Below are 23,116 nucleotides of genomic sequence, written 5' to 3'. Positions count from 1 at the left end.
TAGACACAAGTCAAAGATGGCCTGACTACAGATACAGATGTGTGTATATTGAGTAGAAATAGACACAAGTCAAAGATGGCCTGACTACAGATACAGATGTGTGTATATTGAGTAGAAATAGACACAACTCAAAGATGGCCTGACTACAGATACAGATGTGTGTATATTGAGTAGAAATAGACACAAGTCAAAGATGGCCTGACTACAGATACAGATGTGTGTATATTGAGTAGAAATAGACACAACTCAAAGATGGCCTGACTACAGATACAGATGTGTGTATATTGAGTAGAAATAGACACAACTCAAAGATGGCCTGACTACAGATACAGATGTGTGTATATTGAGTAGAAATAGACACAACTCAAAGATGGCCTGACTACAGATACAGATGTGTGTATATTGAGTAGAAATAGACACAACTCAAAGATGGCCTGACTACAGATACAGATGTGTGTATATTGAGTAGAAATAGACACAACTCAAAGATGGCCTGACTACAGATACAGATGTGTGTATATTGAGTAGAAATAGACACAACTCAAAGATGGCCTGACTACAGATACAGATGTGTGTATATTGAGTAGAAATAGACACAACTCAAAGATGGCCTGACTACAGATACAGATGTGTGTATATTGAGTAGAAATAGACACAACTCAAAGATGGCCTGACTACAGATACAGATGTGTGTATATTGAGTAGAAATAGACACAACTCAAAGATGGCCTGACTACAGATACAGATGTGTGTATATTGAGTAGAAATAGACACAAGTCAAAGATGGCCTGACTACAGATATATATATATATATATATATATTGAGTAGAGTACTTAAAAATACCTCTGTGACCTTATGATAATCGTTCTTACAAATGTAAGAGCAAGTGTTGGTAATACAATCAACAATAAGAAATGAAACCCAGGGAAGAGCAGAAAGATGAGAGAATCAGACAGAGACTTGGGTACACTAGTGAGAAATTTATCTCAGAGAAAACAAACAAATGAACTACCTTAAAAAGAAAGAAAGAAAGAAAGAAAGAAAGAAAGAAAGAAAGAAAGGAAGAAAGGAAGAAAATATTAAACTGTAGGTTAGCAAAATAAAAAGAGGATGGAGGGTAAGTACATCGGGTAAAAGGGTCAACTGTGTGGTCAAAGGTACAACTGGCCTTTTAGTGGCAAGCTGAATAGAGTTTATACAGATGTTGATGTTTAACTGCACAACTAAAACTGATACAATGTTAAAATGCAAGGCAATTTCAGTTTTTTTTTTTTTAAAGGTATCTTTTTAAAAAAATAAAGAAGAAGGAGAAAGGCGAGAAGGTACCCATGATGACACTACAAGATAGTAGTATCCTCTTACCATATCGGTAAGTCACTGGATTTTTGTAAACATCAAATTCAAATTCTTCTGTTAAGTTTAAACTCAGTACTTTGACCAACCACAAGTTGGGTAATAATGACAATCTGCTGCCCCCTGCTGGCTACTCACCAAACTGAAACAAATCAAATTAAGGGTAAAAAAAAAAAAAAGTTCACTTTTAGGGAAAAATATTTCTAATACAGCTGAATAATTTTTGCTTCCTTATAAACACTTTCAAAAGTCTCAAAGCCTGATGCTTTTCAAATGACAGATCAAATCTTCACCTTTCCAAATTCCCTGACCTGTCTGAGGAATTAAGATAACCTCGTTTTGCAATTGGACTATTAAACCTCTTTTGCTTTACAACATAGCCAAGGAAAATTCACTTTTTACACAGGCTCCTGTGCTGAATATGGGCCCCAGTTCAAATCGATGGGGTTTACAGTTAACGATATTTAAACACTTTTCACATATTTGGGAGCTACTCTCTGCCCTGATCCAGCTTTCTAGTCCTTTTTCCAACTATGACACCATCTCCCCAGACAATGACCTGGGTCCACCTGCATATTAGATGTCAGGCACAGGCAAAAACTAATAAAGTCATAGGCCCCTTGGAATATACCTAAAGTAGACCTATTAGCTTTTTCCAAAATGCAGAGCCCCAAACTTCATCTGCAATATTCTTGCCTTTAAGTTCATGATTAGTTAACAATTTGTTCAGCTTTATATCTTAACTCTTTTTCAGCCACCAGGTTCCAGATGCTACCATGATGCCAACTGGACTTCCCTGGGCAGACAACCCCACCAATGTGTCCTGGAGCCCCACTTCCCCAGAACTCACCCCACTAGGGAAAGAGAGAGACAGGCTGGGCGTATGGATCAACCTGTCAACGCCCATGTTCAGCGGGGAAGAAATTACAGAAGCCAGACCTTCCACCTTCTGCACCCCACAATGACCCTGGGTCCATACTTACAGGGGGATAAAGAATAGGAAAGCTATCAAGGAGAAGAGGGTGGGATATGGAGTTCTGGTGGTGGGAATTGTGTGGAATTTTACCCCTTTTATCCTATGGTCTTGTCAATGTCTCCATTTCATAAATTTAAAAAAAAAAACTTAAAAATACTAAAAATAAAAGAAAAAGAAATTTCACTTTTACTGTATAAAGATAACTTCAGCATTCAATTTATAATGATAATTCACCTTTAAATAAATAAAGAAAAGAAAATAATGAGTTTGAAGTTCATTTTTTTTCTCCAGAGTGTGTGTGTATGTAGGGGGGGGCGGTCCCTGAGGCCTCAGATGCTCCGGGCAGACTTTTCCAGGCTGAGTGGTCGGAAGGCAGAGGAAGAGGGAGGGAAGTCCAGCACTGACACTTCCTTCAATATGGTAGAGCTAAGCTCCAACCTGAGATGTGCAGTTGGCAAAGCAGCTTACTATCCAAATGAACTATTTTGCTGGCCCTGAGTATTTTTTTTAATAATAACAGGATGAAGATGAAAGAAGTACCCCCTTTTCTCTGTCGTGTCTGTAGTTTCACAGTCAAACTACTACTTCGAGAATAGCAGCTATAATTTGAATAAAGCTTTCTAGTCTCAAATCTTTAATTATTTGCAGAATGCTCTCTTACCATCAAGAATGGAATCCGATATAGAGTCCAGAACTCCTACCTTCTGCACCCCCAAAATAATTTTCATCCATATTCTCAGTTGGGGAGAAGTAGAAGCAGGAAGATGACCAGAGGGCTCTGAACTCCAGCTCCATCAGGACCCGGAGAAGAAGAGGAAAAAAGGAAGGATATTTGGATGTACTAATAAGTGTATGTGTGACTTGGAAAGGAAGACGGGACCATAAGGGGGGTGGGGTGCAAATCTATACAAATATAGACAGCTGCAGAAATAATAGTTAACACCTATCTGCAGCCTTAGAACTGCTGCAGCTTCCAATGGAGGGAGTGGAGATTCAGAACTCTGGTGGTGGGAACAGTACAGAGTTACCTTCTAATTCTGTTACCTTCTAATTCTGTCAATCAATATTAAATCACTAATAAAAATAATTTTAAAAAATAAAAATATTCCATGACTTTTCTAACAAACAACAAAAAAAAAAGAATAGAATCCAAAACACAAAAGGAAGTCAGGAAGTATTTGTTTTGTTGACTTAGTTTTGTTTTTTTTTGTTTGTTTGTTTTGTTTAAAATAATGTTGACTATAAAACTTCAAGATAGGCCACACTCACAAATGACCAGTGGGAATGTAAATTGATCCAATTAATCCAATATAGGAATAAGTAGAAAAAGATCATTAAAATGACCCTACTGTTTGTTTCAAATACGGGGAATCGCTTCTAACAGTAAGAACTACCAAAGGTGTACTTATGTGAAAAGAGAAATAAAAACCAACCTAACATGCACAACACTAGGAAAATACTAAATATATTTTGTATATCCACATAACAACTTAGTCTGTAGTCCCTTCGATAATATTTTAAGCACTCTAAAGAAAAGTAAATGACAAGAAGGACGTTTGTAAGATTAACTGTCAAATGTCAAACAGAATACACTACAGTCAGAAAAGTAAATCTTGAAATACAAATAGAATGCACAGGAAACAGAAAAGAAGGCACAGAATTAAGTAACTCAAATCTTAAGTCTCCAGAAAGGAGTCAGAAGATTCATTTCTTTATATGACATGTTTCCCTTTTTTTCTTTTTACTGTTGTCATCGTTGTTGGACAGGACAGAGAGAAATGGAGAGTCTACGGCCATACCACCCTGAACACGCCCGATCTCGTCTGATCTCGGAGAAATAGAGAGAGGAGGGGAAGACAGGGAGGAGGAGAGAAAGACAGACACCTGCAGACCTGCTTCACCACCTGTAAAAGAGGCTCCCCTGCAGGTGGGGAGCCAGGGGCTCGAACCGGGATCCTTACGCCGTCCCTGCGCTTTGCGCCACCTGTACTTATCCTGCTGCGCTACCACCCGACTCCCATATGTCATGTTTCTAACTAGTTACACTCGGATTCTCTCAAAGCAGTCTTATAAGTTAATGCAAAAAAAATAATAAAATAAAGCAGACTGCTAAAGAGAATACAAACAGAGGGGCTGGGTGCTAGCACACCTGGTTGAGCGCACTTGTTACAGTTACAATGCTCAAGTGCCTGGGTTCAAGCCCCCAACCCCCAGCTGCAGGGGGAAAGCTTTGCGAGCGGTAAAGCAGGGCTACAGGTGTCTGTCTGTCTCTCTCCCTCTCTACCACCTGCTTCCCTCTTGATTTCTGGCTGTCTCTGTCCAATACAGAAATAAAGGTGAAAATGACATATGAAGGGCCTTGACACTATCACGGCAAGTGAAGGAAACGGCGAGCACGCCCTTCTGCCCAGAGCCCGGCTCCCGGTCTCTTACCACACACATGATGTAGGACAGGATGGCCCCGGAGGAGCCGATGAGGGCGCCCACGATGGTCAACAGGTTGTTGTTGAGGAGAAAGCCCTCGGCACACAGGGCCCAGCCCGAGTAGCTGTTCAGCACAGTGATGACAACGGGCATGTCAGCACCCCCGATAGCAGCCGTCAAAGTCACCCCCTAGGTGGAGAGCAAAGCAGGACTCAGAATCCACAACATAACATAAAACCTTTGCCACGTAACGTCTCAGCTCTTATTGCTTCTGGTTTTCCGATGGACGCGTCTCCGCACAGAGAGGCTCTCGCAGATCGTGCAACTGTGAACAGTGAGCCACCCACAGTGCCTCCCCCTCTGCAAAAAAAAAGCCCAAACCTTTCAGAGGCAGTAATGAAAAACAGGTAGGAACTGGAGAAGAGTTGATACTAAGACAAGATAAAAAGGCAACAACACACAGTGAACTTCCAAGTTTTTGAGCAGGTCCCAGTTGGTGCCCAAGGAAGCAGCTGTAAGTAAAATGGAAGTCCCACTAGTGAGGAAATTCTGTTTCCCACACCGATGTGATGGCCTAGACCTCTAACAGATCCCTCTCTCCGTCATCACTGGTCACTTCCATCAGGAATGTGATCACAAGCCCTCTGTCGGGCTCTCCAGGACTTGCCCTCACTGTAGAGCAGCCATGGTGGGGACAACCCACTCTCTGAAGGGAGGCTGGGACAGCCTGCTCTGCACCTCAAGGAAGACGGGCCCTGACAAGACAGCAGCCTAGAACGTTCCTAGCTGTGACCATGGACTGCAAGCTCAGACTGACAGGGATGTTAAAATCGCACACTCCACCTCTAAAGTTTACATTAAAACTTAGTGTCATTTCAGAACCTGAAATGCAGGCCTCATCATCTATTTTAGTCAAAAGAATGTACCTTGCAGACAAATAAGGTATTTTGCAAACCTAAATGCAAAGGATGTTGTTGTGGCGGTCTGGTGTCAGGCTGCACCGCGGAGAAGAGAGTGGACGTCCAGAGCAAAGGGGTACACAAATCTTTATTATAGGATGGGGGGGTTTGGTTCAGACCACGTGGGGCCAGCCGGCAATGGCCGTCCCCACCACCTGACCACGGGGGGAGAGCAGGGGGCGAGATCTCAGAGAGGGAGAGCTGAGAGCCCAGAGAGGGGGGGGGGCGGGTGAGGGGGCTTTTTATTGGGCGACAACCAGGGGTGACGTGTAGGGCCAGGACTGGTTGAAGGGGGCAATGCTAGGATTTCACGGGGCATAGTAAAACCTGGGGGCGGAGACTGCATCAGAATAACTCCTCAGCAACATCTCCTCCTATCCCTTTATATCTAAATGGACACAGTAAAGAAAAATGGAATGGAGCAGGCTTAAATGTTTTAGAAGAATGCTGTGCGCAGGTGGGAAGATGTAGGACTTTTTGTGGAGGAGGAAAGGCTTAAATGGCTGCGAACCTTGTGAGATTTATGCGTCCTCCTGTGCTCAACCCCTCTTTAGAGAGAGAGACTTACCTGGAGAGACTCATCTCATAGGTTTAAGCGCAGCCTGCTCAACCATCTCTTCACAATATCTCTACATCTTTTCTATCTTTCTATCTAGTAATTGCATAAGATGTACAAAGTCTGTAAAAGACTATCAATTAGTAGGGTTCTCCGACAACAAACATCAAGAAGTCTGGGATCAGAAAACTACAACAGCTCCCCCCTCCCTACCCAGAGTCCTTTGCATTGCTGCAATACATCCTGTCCAGTCCATGTCTCACTTCACACAGGGTTTATTAACTCTGCTTCATTTTATATAATAATTTGATTTGGTATTTCAGCTTTCAATGCAGAGAAAAGAACTAAATAAACAGGGGTTTCCTCACACTTGTTATTTAAACCCCAGGGCAACTGTTTACTAGCAAGCAACTAATGAAATGGAAGGGTTGACATTCTTAAATGCCCAGTTATCAACACACTGACCCAGCAAGTAGAGCCTAGAAAGATACCACACAAAACAATAATTAAGGTGAAACAAAGAGTGATTTTGCTTCCAAGGTTTTCCTACATTTTCAGATTCCAAAAGGATGAACATCTAACATTACTTAAAACACTTCGATTCTGTCAGGGCTTCAGAATCCAACAAAATATTTGCAGCTCTTCTGCAAGTCTGTGTTTCCCATCTCTAAATACTGTTGCTTTTGTTTGTTTCATTTTTGTTTTGTCTTGTTGTGTTTTAAGCTGAAGACAAAAAGCAGAGGGGCACAGAGAAAGTTGGGGGAGAGAAAGAAAGGGAGAAGAAGACCAGGGGCCGAGTGGTCTGGCATCTGGTTGAGCACATGTTACAGTGCACAAGGACTCAGGTTCAAGCCCTCGGTCCCCAACAGCAGGGAAAGCTTTGCGAGTGATGAAGCAGTGCTCCATGTGTCTCTCTGTCTCTCTCCCTCTCCATCCCTGCCACTCTCAATTTCTGACTGTCTCTCTCCAATAAATAAAGATAGTAAAGAAAATTTGAAGGAAAGAAAGGAAGAAAGAAAGATGATGGGCTAGCATAGGGGTGCCTCTTCCCGGGTGCGTGCTCTCTGGGTTGGAGAGGATGACCAGAGCCAGCCTGGGTTGCTACTCACTCAGCGTTGAGGGACATGACTCAGGAACCAAGCACGTGGCCTGAGGCAATGCAATTACCTTTATTGATCAGAGAGCCAAAGCTTTTAAAGGTCCGGCCCAGAAGTGGCAATTCGGGACGGAAAAGCTAGGAAAGAGGCGGAGAAAAGCAAAATGGAGCTGGAAAGGTAGGAAGTTCCTTAGCAACTGTTGCGAGGGTTTTAACTGGTGGGATTAATAATACCCTGCAGGCAGGGAGGGTCTTGAGGGTAGAAAGACGATAGATCAAAGGAATGGAATGGGTGGGGATCTTTCAGGCAAAACAGTGATCATGTAGATAGGCCATAGTATCAGGAAGGCAGGGTGCTTTGTGAGGCTCCTCACAATTTCCCGACAGAAAGAAAGAAGGAAGAAAGGGGGAGTTGGGCAGTAGCGCAGCAGGTTAAGCACATGTGGCGCAAAGCGCAAGGACCAGAGTAAGGATCCCAGTTCGAACCCCCAGCTCCCCACCTGCAGGGGAGTCGCATTACAGGCGGTGAAGCAGGTCTGTAGGTATCTATCTTTCTCTCCTCCTCTCTCCATTTCTCTCTGTCTTGTCCAACAACTACAACATCAGTAACAACCACAATAATAACTACAACAATAAAAAACAACAAGGGCAACAAAAGGGAATAAATAAATAAATATTAACAAAAAATAATAATAAATAAAAAGAAGGATGAATGGATGGATGGAAGGAAGGAAGGGAAGAAGGAAGGAAGGAAGGAAGGAAGGAAGGGCAAGACAAGACAGAAGTTGAAAAACAGAACCAGAAGAAAAAACTCTAAGGAGAACTTGAACTCAAGTTAGTGCACTGCACCGAAAGTAAAAGACTGTGGAGGAGGGCTCAGGTCCTGGAACATGACGGCAGAGGAGGACCTAGTGGGGCTATATTGTTATGTGGAAAACTGGGACATGTTATGCATGTATAAACTCTATTTCTGTGTTGACTGTAAACCATTAATCCTCCAGTGAAGAAATCTAAAAAAAACAGAGTGAAGAAGACCACAGCACCTGCACTTCCTTCCACAAGGTGGAGGCTGGGCTCCGAGCTGGGTCACGCACAAGGCGAATCAGCACACCACCCCGGTGTGAGCTATTACGCCAGCCCCCTCCCTGCATTCTTACCATGATGGCAGAAAGGGCAGACACAGAGCCCAGACAGGTAATGCCCGTGGTGAAGCTGGGGTCCATCAGGAAGGGAATCAGTCCACCCACACTGGCAGTCAGCAGCCCCGCATTGAGCAAATGCCTCCCAGGAAGCAGCAGAGGGGCCGACTTCAGGATACCTGGCATCAAACACATAGCAGTCAGAATCTAGAACAGAAGAAAGAAGAGCCCTGCTCGTACACTCTCTTCTCGTGTAAGAAACCTCCTCGTTCACACACTCTTAAGTGTATGCCGCTTATTCCTAACCCACTCAAACAATAAAATATCACATTATATTGCCAGATACTAAAACATAAAAGCAGATTAGCATTCTTACACCTAGCAAGTGTGAATGAAATTAAAAAAAAAAAAGCTGGCTTAACTGTCCTTTACTTTGATCCCACAATTCCTTGGCTATTTGTCACAGAATCATGAAAAGTGATGTTGTTTTTCCCGTATGACCAACACAGAAGTTGTTAAGTGTGGTTTTGTTTATTTAAAACTTCAAAACCCAGTCTGAGAACATTAGCATTTCTGATTCTATCAGCTGAACCCAAGGGAGAGAGTCCTCCTTGACTAGCTGTTCCCAGCACAAAGCATGAAACAAGAATTTCTCAGACTTGAAGTTCTTTTGTGATTCTTAAACTTCATAAAGTTCCCAGCTTAATTATAATGACTTGATTACTGAGAGACAGGACTGGATTTTTAAATGAACTTTTTAAATTTTAAATGAAATTTTTAAAAGTCATTTCTTCAAAGATTAACTTTGTGTGTGTGTGTGTGTGTGTGTGTGTGTGTGTGTGTGTGTATGCGTGTGTGTAAACACTAATAGTGGCTTATATGAGATGTTTTTTTTTCCCTTAGAATTTTGTTTTCATGATTTGCTTTGGCAAGAGTATAAATAGTTCCCAGAAAAGAACTCAAAAATATGGATTTGCTTTACAATAAATTCCATGTACTAATCACACAATCATATTCAATAAGTTTCTCTCATCCAGAAATAGACAAGATCCATTTCTGTGAATTACATAGACATTTGGAACCACAGACTATATATTTTTTTGCTCTTATATACTAGTAGATGTCAACTAGACTCTCCACTAGGTTCTGTGCAGTCTGTTCTGTAGCTGTTTGCTGAAGAAACAGTTTCAGCACGTTACAGGGTCTGGGTGGTGGATCCCCCAGGAACATGCACCTGGTACCAGCGCACAAGAACCTGGATTCCTGCGCCCGGTCCCCACCTGCAGTGAGAGATGCTTCACAGGTGGTGAAGCTCGCAGCAGGCGTCTCTCTCACTATCTTCCCCTTCCTCTCAATTTCTCTCTGTCTCTACCCAAAATAAAGATATTTTTAAGATACAATAATATTGTGAGGATGAATAAATGGGAGTCTATACAATAATAAGATACAATAGTTTGTTTCTAGAGAGAAAAAAAACATCAACTGTTTCTGAATGCTATACAAACACCCTTCAACAAATGCAATATACTACTCAACTATTTCCTGAAACTAAAAAGGGTCTTCTCACACCCATCGCTAAACAGCTGCTTGTCTTTATGTTAAAGTTCAGCCACTTACCCTGCAATTTTCCATAAGCAATAAGAGACCCGCTAAAGGTGACACCGCCGATGTAAGTGCCAAGGTAGGCCACAATCTTGGTGAGATTCGCTGTTGCGTCCATGGCAAAATGCGGGTACTCTACGATGTACTCTGCCACACAGGTAAGGACAGCTGCCAGGCCCACCAAACTGTGGAAGGCGGCCACCAGCTGAGGTAAATCAGAAATCTGGATGCGTTTGGCGATCGTCAATCCTGTTGAGAAAATGGTCAAGGAGAAATGGAAGCTTAGCAGACCTTTGGAAAGTAAGCACAATAAACATCACACGTAAGGCCTTCCATCAGCATTCTCAAGAATCATCTCTCTGCCCCCTAGTATGAGCTGAAAAGACTCAGTGGGGGCTACACAGCGTGGAAGGACAGTGGTTAGATGTCTGCCCTTTGAAAATGATCTTCTCAGCACAGCTAACAGAGGCCCAACTCTACAGAACCCAACATGCATCATCTGCTTGTGTCTCTTCTCCCTCCCCCCTCCCTGCCGGCCCTCAGACAAGCCTCAGGCCTGATGCTTCTTCAGATTCTCAAAACTCCAGTGAAACCCCCTTGAATCCACCGCAGTGCATGAGTAACCCAGCCTGCTTCTCTATAAACCAACATTTATTCCTGAGCACACAAGAAAGATAAACTATGGAGGAGGGGGAGGGGGAGAAGGATGCTGAAGGTTGTCATTTGGGTGGATGTGAAGGCCAAACCCAAAGTTAAAGGAACACCAGTGCGGGCAGGGAGAGGACTCGGCAGAGAAGGACAAGCCCTGCACTCCTGAGGCACTGGGTTTACTTCAAACACTACATATGCCGCAGCAATGCCTCTGCCTCTCCTGGTGTCCGGTGTCCCTTTCTCTCTCCCTCTCCCTCTGCCTCTTTCTCTTCTCACAAAATAAATAAATAAATGAAATTCTTAATAAATACAAATATCGGGTAGCAGAAGTTTGAGTTAGTTAGGAGACTGAAGGAATTCTGTAGCTCAAAGGAACGGGACAGGCAAGAGAGAACATACTATGTGGGAAACTGAGAAATAATTCACACGCACCAACTGCTGTATTTTACTTATTTATTTTACTTTATTCCTTTACCAATAAAGAAAAAGATCAGTTTAGATCAAAGAAAGAGGCACTGAAGCTATGGGAAAATAAAAAGTAGTTAAGTTTGGGAAGATAAAATAAACAAATACATGGCGTATCGCACCAAAGTAAAAGACTCTGGGGTGGGTGGGTGGGGAGAATACAGATCCAAGAAGGATTCCGAGGACCTAGTGGGGGTTGTATTGTTATATGGGAAACTGGGGAATGTTATGCATGTACAAACTATTGTACTTACTGTTGAATGTAAAACATTAATTCCCCAATAATAAAATTTTTTTAATTAAATTAAAAAAATAAACAGTGAAAAAAAAGAAATTTAAAAAAAGAAAGAAAGAAAGAGGCACTGAAGTAATAGATAACTTCTTGTATGAAATAGAGATGAGATCAGAAACACTGATCTTGAAAAAAGAAGTTAATAATACAGTTTCAAGAATGGGGGAGTCTAATCAATGAGTTAAAAACTTAGGAGTAGCATCACTTTTAATATTTTTGTGAGAGATTTAATAATGATGAACAAGACTGTAAGATAAGAGGGGTACAATTCCACACAGTTCCCACCACCAGAGTTCCGTGTCCCATCCCCTCCATTGGAAGCTTCCCTGTTCTTTATCCCTCTGGGAGTCTGGACCAAAATTCCTTATGGGGAGGAGAAGGTGGGAGGTCTGGCTTCTGCAATTGCTTCTATGAGGACCATTATTACCAATGTTTCTAATGTCCGCCCCCTACGTTTAAGTTCTTATAGTTTACATTATACATAGTGCCAAAGTTTCATGCATGTGAGATACCACCAAGTGACCTCCACAAACCTATTTATTTTACAAACATAGGGAAAGGAGAGTGGGGGAGACTGATGGTGCACCTGGTTAAGCGCACATGTTACAGTGCACAAGGACCCGGGTTCGAGCCCCCAGTCCCCACCTGCAGGGAGAAAGCCTTGCAGGTGATGAAGCAGGGCTGCGGTTGTCTCTCTGCCTCTCTCACTCTCTAGCCCCCCTTCCCACTCGATTTCTGGCTGTTTCTATCCAATACATAAAGATAATGCCAAAAAAATAATTTTAAAAGAGAGAGAGAGAGAGAGAGAGAGAAGCAAAGACAGAAAAACAAGGAGATACAACCCTACACAACCATTCATGGAGCTTCTGCCAGTGCTAGGCAGTGTGCTCCCCATAGTGTGCCAGGGCTGAAACTAGGTCCTGGCAAGTGGCACAATACAGGTTCTCTAAGGAAAGCTATCTCCAGACAGCAATTCTATTTTTAATAATGACTGTAGCGGCAAATAATCAACAACTTACTAAAGTCCTAAACATTTAGGTTCGAGCCCCTGGCTCCCTACCTGCAGTGAAGCAGGTCTGCAGGTGTCTGTCTTTCTCTCCCCCTCTCTGTCTTCCCTTCTTCCCTCTTCCCTCCACTTCTCTGTCCTATCCAACAACAATGGCATCAATAATAACTACAACAATAAAACAACAAGGGCAACAAAAGGAAATAAAGAAATATTTTTAAAAATTGACCATAAAAAAAAAAAAAGAAGTCCTAAACATGCAATGATCAGCCCCAGCCCACTCCTGGGTAAGGCCAAAGCACAGTTCTCTCTGCTGAAACACAGCTTCTAAGTTGTTGGCAAATTTGCAAAGCAGAATCTTCTGCTTTCATTTGTACCCAGCAGAGCAAGACACAGCTTCTCTGTGGTTGATATGCCCATCCTATTCAGCTGACAATGTCAGGAAAGAAACAGAATGACGGACTGTATGCTTAGCCCAGTCTTTGACTTGGCAAATAAACGTGGTGCTTTTAAATGCTTAGATATGAATGAGCATAACGCCTACTGGGATGAACTCTTACCAAAATAATATTTGCTGACACTATTTCCATTAAGGCCAGCTAGTTGTTGCATTTAATATGGCGCTTAAACAAATACATATTTACCAAAAGGCAGAAGTCAACAAGTACTTACCAATGGTACCGCCCAAAGCCATGGCTCCAGACATCTGAGCTAACAATTCCGGGCATGGCTTCAGGCCCCCAAGGGTGGCTGCCAGGCCTCCGGCCACCCCAATCATGCCCAGTGCATTGCCGAGGCGAGCCGTCCCCTGGGTGGAGAGACCAGCCAAGGCACTGACACAGCACAGACCTGAACCCAGGTACATGATCTGTTGCAGAGAAAGAGAAAAGAACGGCATGATCAAAACTCTCGGCCTACTAGTTTGGAGAGCTCATCTCTTAGATGAACAAGAATGTCTAATGACCATTTTCAGTAGAGCATTGCTATGTGGTGCTGGAGACTCAAACTGGGTCTCTGCTCATGGTAAAGGGTGAGCCATCTCCCAGACCCTTCTTGGAAATTAAATATAATCTGGATCTCTCTGTGATGGCAGTGGCTGACAAACGAAGTTTGTGAATACATTTCCTTGCAGTCTTTACTTATTTATTTATTTACTCATTCATTCATTCATTTTTGCCTCCAGATTTATTGTTGAGACTTGGTGCCTATACTATGAATCCACTGCTCCTGGCAGGCATTTTGTCCGTTTTATTGGATAGGACAAAGAGGAACTGAGAAGGGAGGGAGAGATACAGAGGGAGAGAGAAAGAGAGACACCCGCAGACCCACTTCACTTCGTGAAGTGACCCTCCTGCAGGTGGGAGACAGTGAGTCCTTTGCGCTTAGTACTGTGTGCTTAACCAGGAGCTTAGTACTGTGTGCTTAACCAGATGTTTAGTACTGTGTGCTTAACCAGGCATATCACCTCCCATCCCCCCACACATACCACCACCACCTTTCAGCATTTTTTAAATAAATCTTTAAATGAAGTTAGTAGAGAAAAAAAAAATGAAACATCAACACAAGTTCTCCTACTCCAATATACTTTCCTGTCCACTGGAGGTAGTAACATACTGAATATTTTAAATTGAACTTGCGACACTCCATTTATGTGAATTGGTTTGTTCTGCATAAATATATAAAGTCCCGAAACCCAAATGAAGTTTATTCTGGGCTCTGGACCAGGCCTATACTACAATGGCTCCAACTTCTGACACTGTAAGTCCTCATGCACCAGGACATAGATTTTCTTCATGATTCAACTCAGTCTCATGAGATTCACTGGAGGGGAAAAATCGTCATCCACATTTTTAAGAAGAGAACACTCAAATGTAGAGAGGTCACAACATCTTTCCAAGGTTGAATTATCAATAAGTGGCAAATCTGGGGTTCAGATCTGGGCCGCTCTGGCTCACCAGTCCAACTGTTCTCAAAACAAGACGTTATTCATGCCACAAATACAGCAGGCTGGAAACAGCAGGAAACCAAGAGATGTGGTTTTTCTGCTACCAGAATAATTGTGATCTAGTGACAGTCACTGAAGAGATATGGAAAATTCCAAGTTCAGGAGCTGGGTGGTGGCACGCCTGGTTGAGCACACATGTTACAATGTCCAAGGACCTGGGTTCGAGCCCCCAGTTGCCACCTGCAAGGAGAAAGCTTTGCAAGGGGTGAAACAATGTTGCCGATGTCGCTCTGTCTCTCTCACTCTCTATCAACCCCTTCCCTCTTGATTTCTGGCTGTCTCCATCCAATAAATAAGTAAAGATAATTGCGGTAACGCAGTGGGTTAAGCGCAGGTGGCGCAAAGTGCAAGGACTGGTGTTAAGGATACCAGTTCAGGCCTCCGGCTCCCCACCTGCAGGGGAGTCACTTCACAATCAGTAAAGTGGGTCTGCAGGTGTCTGTCTTTCTCTCCCCCTCTCTGTCTTCCCCTCTTCTCTCCATTTCTCTCTGTCCTACCCAACAATAACAACAATAATAACTACAACAATAAAACAACAAGAGCAACAAAAGGGAATAAATAAATAAATAAATAATAAAAATAAAGATTTTTTTTATTTTAAATAATAAAAATCTCTTTAAAAAAGAAATAAGGAAAGAAGGAGGGAGGGAAGAAGGAAGGAAGAAAGGAAGGAAGGAAGGAAGGAAGGAAGGAAGGGAGGGAGGGAGGGAGGAAGGACATTCTGAGTTCAAAAAAAAGTTAAGGGTCTATGACCCATTTCCAGACCACTACTCAGCTCTGACTTATGCTGGTGCTAAAGGGTGAAACTGGAGCCTCTGGAGCCTCTGGAGCCTCTGGAGCCTCTGGAGCCTCTGGCATGAAACTGCTTTTGCAGAACTACTGTGCTCTCTTCTCAGCCTCGGTGTAGGTTCTACGATAATCACACTGAGACACACAGCTCTCAGATTCTCCCATGGTTACTGCTACTCTTCCCTGCGAGCATTTATTGTTGTAAATGAATTCACATAATGTCTGTCAGTAGTAGATTACATACTGGATATGAGGAGGAAGAAAACAAGTAGGGAAAAATACTGAACATTATTTTCTTTCGATACTTACACAGATGATTTCACGGTACCCCTACAACAATCTAGCGAGTCCCTAAAGAAGATAATATAACCTTTTCACATGTGGAACAAAACAATCAAGGACAAGCAGATAAACCCACACACTCAAGGAGCAAGCTGTTTCTAGAACCCTGAGTTCTAGAGTCCTGAGGGCATGGGAAGGCTGTAACTGACCAAGTTGTTTCAGAAGCGATCGATCGTGATCTCTTACTTGTTCGATGTCATAACCGCTGTAGAGAGCGGCCAAATATCCTCCAACGAAGGTGCCAGCAGGGAGCAGGTACAAGTAGTTGTACTCTGGAGGGTCTGTGGGGCGCTTGAACATGTCCAGCATCCTCTGAGTCACTAGAAAGCCGCCTTACCGACATAAAACAGGAAGCAGGGATCTCATTGCAAAACAGAGTTTTAACTACTACATTTTTTTTTCTAGTTGAAGCTCATCTTTATCATCTAAGAGTAAAGAGAATTCTAAGTAACATTTAAGAGCCTCCGAATTAAAAGTTACTCTGTTATTCAAGTCAGTATCATTAAGGGAGGGGAGGGGGGATCTCAATTTAGTCAGGAAGAAAACTTGATTTCAGAGTGCAGAATCAACTCGTTCTGCATGACTGACAGTCAGTAACCATTGAAACAGTTTGCGGATACAAAAGAGCAGAGGCCAGAGGTTTCTTCTAATAGGTTATTCAGTTAGTTAAACCCCAGAATAAACGATAAAAGAAAAAATACCTTATCACCAGATACCAGGTTTCTTGGACACATGAAAGAATTTCTAGCTATAAAATAGCATCGAGTGAGTTTCATATACAAGTGATGTGACAGGCTTTCAGTTTCCAGGAACAAACACAAACGAGACTAAAATTTTATCTAAAAGGATACCCATGTGGAGATGTTACGGTGATAACTCTCTGTCAACTTAATTCCAAACTATGTGTTCGATAACTTTCCAGTTAACTTTTTACTTGTTTGTTTGAGGGGCAGGGAGCATTGAAGGAGAGTTCTTTGATCAACCATTTCTAAAAACGATAGATGGCTTTCAGTTTTCTTAACAGAGGGCATTTATGCTCTTAGTAAAGGCACAATTAAGTGCTTGAAGTCAGAATGTCGATTTTTATTGTCTTATATTTGCTTGGCATGTCTCCACTAAAAAAAAAAAAATGCTCTGGGTTTTTCCCACCACCATCATACCTGCAATGTTGACTGAGGAGATGAAGGTAGCAAGAGCAGCAAGACTCTGAGAAGTCGTGGAGGGGTACAGATGTCCTCCCATCAGCGCCAAGCCACCGACAGCAGTCAGACCTAGGAAGAAAGCGTCAGTATGGGGAGCAGCTAGGGTGACGCCATCAGGTGTCACAGCTAGCAGCACTGTTATAAGAGATGTCTGTGCGGCCTGGTACAGTGGCTAGAACATTAGACATCGAAACCAGAGGTCCTGAGTTCTATGTTCAGTCCAGCCTGTGCCAGAATGATGGTCCAGTTCTCTTCCTCTCTTGTGTATTAAGTTGGGGGTAAGAGTGTTTTGCAAACATCTTTCATAGGGAGATGAAAAATTATGCCCATGTGTCAACATCTGTAGTGTATGCAATCGCCCATTAATCCCGCCATCATTAATCCCCCCCACCATAAAGTACTGAATAAACCTTTAAAAGAGGGGAAGAGGGAGTGGGGACAGGGAGAAGGAAAGAAGACAGGGAGAGGGAGAGGGTAATAATGGGAAGAAGGGAGAGGGGAGAGGGAAATGAGGAGGATGAAGGGGGGAGAGAGAGGAGACAAGGATAGGGAGGAGAGAAGAGGGGGAGAAGGGAGAGGAGAGAGGGAGATGCCGGGGAGGGAGAAGGGGTCAGGAAAGGGAGAGGGGGTAGGAGAGGAAGGGAACAAGAAGGGAGAGGGAAGAGGGAGAAGAGGAGGAGAGGAGGAAAGATAAATGCCCACCAGGGCCTGGAGAGAGGCTGCCCTATGTGGGACTCATTCTTCAAAGCTGAACCACCACTGAAGGACAGAAGGAATGGCTCCTGGGCATCCGTGCGGACTACTGCATGGACACCTGTGAAGATTCACAATAAAGAAACCTTTGTGTGGCCTGGGAGGTGGCGCCGTGGATAAAGCACTGGACTCTCAAGCGTGAGGTCCTGAGTTCAATCCCCAGTAGCACATGTACCAGAGTGATGTCTGGTTCTTTCTCTCTCCTATCTTTTCATGAATAAATACATAAATTTAAAAAAAGAAAAGGAAGAGAGAAAGAAAGAAAGAGAGAAAGACAGAGAAAGAAAGAAAGAAAGAAAGAAAGAAAGAAAGAAAGAAAGAAAGAAAGAAAGAAAGAGAGGGAAAGGAAGGAAGGAAGGAAGGAAGGAAGGAAGGAAGGAAGGAAGGAAGGAAGGAAGGAACCTTTGAGACGCTACTCTCTGAGGTGCTACCCTCTGGGCAGCTGTGTTTCCTGTCCCATCAGCTTCCCAGTGAACCTGACAGCACCAGTTTTACGCTCACTAGGAGTTCAGCTGACAGTAAGAGACCCCAAAGGCTGTTGTATCACTCTGTAAAACAATGGTTTCCAGATCTTCTCAGAGGAAATCTTGATTGAAAGGCGATCACAGCTGAAAGACCCTCTCCCTGCCCCCTCCTGCCCCACCTCCAGCTCTCTGGGAGCCCAAGGTCGCAGACCACCCCTTCCATGCCAAAGGACACAATTTGACAACATGAAACTCCACAGCCCTCATGGAGAGTGTTCCTGGAGCTGAAAGTAGACAAAAGAGGGACAAACCTGAGATGGCATTAGTCACGGACATCAGGGGGGAGTGGAGCGCAGGCGTCACACCCCAGACGGTGTGGTAGCCCACAATGCCCGCCAAGCCAAAAGTGGTCACCATCTGAGAGAAAGCTAAATTGGGAGCCGCGATGCCCAAGCCCAGCATTCCAGTGAGGCCTAGAGACAGAGAAGGGAGTGTGAGTTGACATCCAGTTGGCCCGGGAAGATGGAAAGCACACACACATCCACGCACAGACATATGGAACAGCGGATGCTTTTCAACCCCACCCCCCTGCCAATACCAGGCAGACTTTCTTCTTCTTTTTTTTTACTCAATGATTTAATACTGATTTACAAAACTGCAAGATAACAGGAGTACAACTATGCACCGTTCCCACCACCAGAGTTCTGGATCCCCATTCCCTCCATCAGAAGCTACACAGTTCTCCCAAGGTTGCAGAGAGGGGTTGACTATTAACTTCTACAACTATCTGTCTAGATTTGTATATATGTACATATACATATGCCCTTTTAAAAAAAATTTAATTATCTTTATTTATTTATTTATTTATTTATTTATTGGATAGAGACAGCCAGAAATCTAGAGGGTAGGGGGAGACAGAGAGGGAGAGATACAGAGAGACACCTGCAGCCCTGCTTCACCACTCGCAAAGCTCTCCCCCTGCAGCTGGGGACTCAAACCCGGGTCCTTACACATTGTAACATGTGCGTTCAACCAGCTGCGGCACCACCTGGCCCCTGCCCTTTTTTTAAGGTCCCCTCTTCTCTCCCTTTCCAAGTCACAGCTACACTTATTACTCCATCCAAATGTCCCCCCCTTTTCCTCTCTCTCCCTGGGTCCTGATGGAGTTGGAGCTCAGAGCCCTCTGGTCATTTTCCCCCTATCCCTTCTCCCCCCCCCCCCCGAGAATATGGATCATAATTCTTTCTGGAGTGCAGAAGGTAGGAGGTCTGGCTTCTGTAACTGCTTCTCTCATGGGCATGGGTGTTGGCAGGTTGATCCACAGCCCCGGGCAGGCAGACTCCTCACACATTCCATGATTGGAGAAGTCGGGGAGACACAGAGGAGGTAAGAGTGACTGTAGCCAAAATTCAACTTCCCAGCCACCCCTCCCCCCAATAAAAAAATAAATAATAAATTGTAAAGAACTAGAAAAACGTACGAGTCACCTTAACAATAATTCGCACATTTTTCTCTGTGGTGGTTTCTGCTCTTCCTTGCTTTAATGCTCACTGACAATGTCACATATGTGTTTGTACACGTTGTTTTTATTCCAGAATTATAAGCCTAGAGAAGGCCTACCAATGCATTTTTCCACTGGGGCAAGATACACCTTTGAGAAGACGGGACTTTTGTGAGGCCAGGTTCATGTCATTCTCAGATTTGACCAAGGGAGAAGGGTTTGAAAAGAAGAGGAAGGGTTTCATTCACTCCAGCACCTCCCCAACACACCCACCCACGGACAAGAGTTTTGCAACTGTTTCTGAATCTAGACTGTGCTGTTGGCCAGAGTAATCCACCCCAGCCTCAACACCAAGTCAGCAAACAGAGAGAGGGAGGGAATAAAAAACAAATTAAATTAAGAATGTGGAGAATACGAACAGTCAGCTCAAAACATACATCTTTAATTATCGCCCTTCTTAATGGCAAACATGTGGATGGCTGTTCCGTGCTCAAAGAAGCTAAAAGAAAGGGTTACCCAGTGGTCAGTAACAAACATGGTGGGCTAAAAGTTAGAATGTAACTCTTCCCCGCTCCATATAAAAAACTTCTCTATAAGGGGCACAGCTGGAACACCTAGGAATGGACGGCAACTTCGCTTTGAATCATTGAATAAAATTAAGTTGCATCGATCATTTTCCAGGACTCCAGTGCATGGCCTGCTCCCACTGGAGGAGGAGTCACATCATTGCTTCCCACTTAGCATTTAAAAAGCTGTTTGGTGTTGTGGTTAGAGACACATTTTCTTCAGTCTGACTACCTGGTTCAAATCCTGGAGCTGTTGCAGCTAGCTACATGATCCTGGGTGGTTACTTAACCTCTCAGTGTGGCGCTGTCTTCCTCTATAAAACTAACACTCTCTCTCTGGAAAAAAGAAATTAATAATATGCCCACCCTGGTGAGTTCTTGAAAGGAATAAATGAGCTACCGTTGGGTGGCATAACGGGCATGAGAAAGACTTTCATGCCTGCGGTTCTGAGGTCCCAGCCTCAATCTCAATCATCATCATATAAGCCAGACCTGAACAGTGCTCTGGTTACAAAAAGAAAGAAGAAAGAAAAAAAAGGAAGAAAGGAAGGAAGGAAGGAAGGAAGGAAGGAAGGAAGGAAGGAAAGAAGATGGGAGACAGGTAGGGAGGAAGGGAGGGAGAAAGGAAGAAAGGGAGGAAGGGAGGTAGGTAGATGGGAGAGAGGCAGGGAGGAAGGGAGGGAGGGAGGAAGAAAGAAAGAAAGAAAGAAAGAAAGAAAGAAAGAAAGAAAGAAAGGAAAAGAAAGGAAGAAAGAAAGATGGGAGAGAGGTAGGGAGGAAGGGAGGGAGAGAGGAAGAAAGAAAGGAAAGAAAGAAAGAAAGAAAGAAAGAAAGAAAGAAAGAAAGAAAGAAAGAAAAAGAAAGAAAGAAAGGAAAGAAAGAAAGAAAGAAAGAAAGAAAGATGGGAGAGAGGTAGGGAGGAAGGAAGGGAGGGAGGGAGGAAGGAAGGAAGGAAGGAAGGAAGATGGGAGAGAGGTAGGGAGGAAGGGAGGGAGGAAGGAAGGAAGGGAAGAAGGAAAAAAGGAAAGAAGGAAGGAAGGAAGGAAGGAAGGAAGGAAGGGAAGGAGGGAGGGAGGGAGGGAGGGAGGGAGGGAGGAAGGAACAAACATGAACTACAGCTTGTGAGTGTTTAGCACAACACCCAGCACATTAAGTGGTGGCTACAATTATTATGCCCACATTAGGCAAGACACGCAAAATCATTATTATATTCTGTACATTAAGTTGAGCAGCGAGAGAGCAACTTAACCTGGGACGGCTTTCTTAACAGCCACGTAATAAATCGGTGTCTGTCTTTTATTTCATGTAGTGTGCTATCTCTTTTGGGGGTTATTGTCACACACTACATTTCTGCATATATAATAAACCACACGTTACATTGCTTTACTTTTGCTTAAGCAATTGTATTTTAAAAACATTATGTAGGGGGTCGGGCGGTAGCGCAGTGGGTTAAGTGCATGTTGCACAAAGCGCAAGGACCAGTGTAAGGATCCCGGTTCAAGCCCCCGGCTCTCTACCTGCAGAGGAGTGGCTTCACAGGCAGTGAAGCAGGTCTGCAGGTGTCTATCTTTCTCTCCCCCTCTCTCTCTTCCCCTCCTCTCTCCATTTCTCTCTGTCCTATCCAACAACGAACAACATCAACAATGGCAATAATAATAACCACAATGAGGATACAACAACAAGGGCAACAAAAGGGGGAAAAATGGCCTCCAGGAGCGGTGGAATCATGGTGCAGGCACCGAGCCCAGCAATAACCCTGGAGGGGGAAAAAAAAAAAAAACACATTATGTAAGGGGCCAGGTGGTGACACACCTGATTGAGAGCACATTACAATATGCAAGGAGCTGGGTTCGAGCCCCCAGGGCCCACCTACAGAGGGAAAGTTTTGCAAGTAGTGAAGCACTGTGGCAGGTGTCTCTCTGTCTCTCTCCCTCTCTATCTTTTCCTTCCCTCTCAGTTTTTGGCTGTCTCTATCCAATAAATAAATAAGCATAACACCAAAAAAATTAAAGGCATTATGTAATAAAAAGCTAACTATATATTTACATACACAACAGGCCTTGAACTGCTTCCAAGTCAACATCTATAACTCCACAATGATATATTAATTCTTCATGAGGACTCCTTCAGTATTTATTTAACTGTATACTTTTGTTTTCAATTTTTTATTTCATTAGGAGGTTAGTGGCTTTAAGTCTAGTCTTTAACACATAGGCACAACCTCTCATCTCCCCTCGATTGCATCTAGGAGACACAAGAGGAGCCCAGTGTCCCTTCATCTGTCTCTCTCCCTCCTTCCCAGAGTCCTTTGCTTTGGTGCAATAAGATCCATCCAAGTCTCACCTTGTGTTTTCCCTTACTGTCCTTAACTGTTCTCAAGTTCTACCCATAAGTGAGATCATTTGATATTGGTCTTTCTCTTTCTGACCTATCTCACTCAACATAACATGCTATTTTTATAGTCTATACAGCAAAGGGGAGGAGGAAAAATGGAAATTTCATTCTTTGAAAACTATTACTTACATGGGTTCCTAACACACGTACACAAAAAGTTTTTACAAAAGGACAAAATTCATGATTTTAAACACACACACACACACAGAGAGCCATCTTTTTATTCACTGGAAAAATGCCGCTGTAACCATTAAAACACAATAAATAAATAATTTTGTATGTAGGAAACTAAATGAAACCTAGAAAATAAACCATCACATACACTTGATGATATTTCCTGATAAGTCTCAAAGAGATGTGGAAACTTACAGTCCTACTATACTCTCCAACCACACTATCATAATCTACTTTTTTAACAAGTAAGTGCAAACAGGGACACTGTCCCATGTGCTCACCATGTTCACAACCAGAAACTTCTTCAGTCAGTGTGCTCAGATCTGTTCTTTATTCAAGAAAAGCTACATATTTAGCTTTGAAACATCTGGGCTCACAGGGGAATTTGGAGAATGCTGAGACATAA

General features: G+C 43.3%; 1 protein-coding gene across 4 annotated transcripts in view; it reads right to left on the bottom strand.

The window, feature by feature from the left end:
• Positions 1-23,116, bottom strand: part of NNT (nicotinamide nucleotide transhydrogenase) — a 122,943-nt gene that overhangs the window by 37,700 nt on the left and 62,127 nt on the right. For all 4 annotated transcript variants that reach the window (XM_060191014.1, XM_060191012.1, XM_060191013.1 and 1 more), the window contains 7 exons: positions 18,387-18,548; positions 16,817-16,927; positions 15,843-15,988; positions 13,193-13,388; positions 10,122-10,355; positions 8,523-8,683; positions 4,764-4,943 (listed from right to left, as the gene is read on the bottom strand). In XM_060191014.1, the coding sequence (XP_060046997.1) occupies positions 4,764-4,943; positions 8,523-8,683; positions 10,122-10,355; positions 13,193-13,388; positions 15,843-15,988; positions 16,817-16,927; positions 18,387-18,548 (1,190 nt within the window). The remainder of the gene's footprint in view (positions 1-4,763; positions 4,944-8,522; positions 8,684-10,121; positions 10,356-13,192; positions 13,389-15,842; positions 15,989-16,816; positions 16,928-18,386; positions 18,549-23,116) is intronic.

Source organism: Erinaceus europaeus, chromosome 5, assembly GCF_950295315.1.
Source record: "Erinaceus europaeus chromosome 5, mEriEur2.1, whole genome shotgun sequence".
In the NCBI taxonomy this organism is placed as follows: domain Eukaryota; kingdom Metazoa; phylum Chordata; class Mammalia; order Eulipotyphla; family Erinaceidae; genus Erinaceus; species Erinaceus europaeus.
This window is presented reverse-complemented; position numbering and strand designations above follow the sequence as displayed.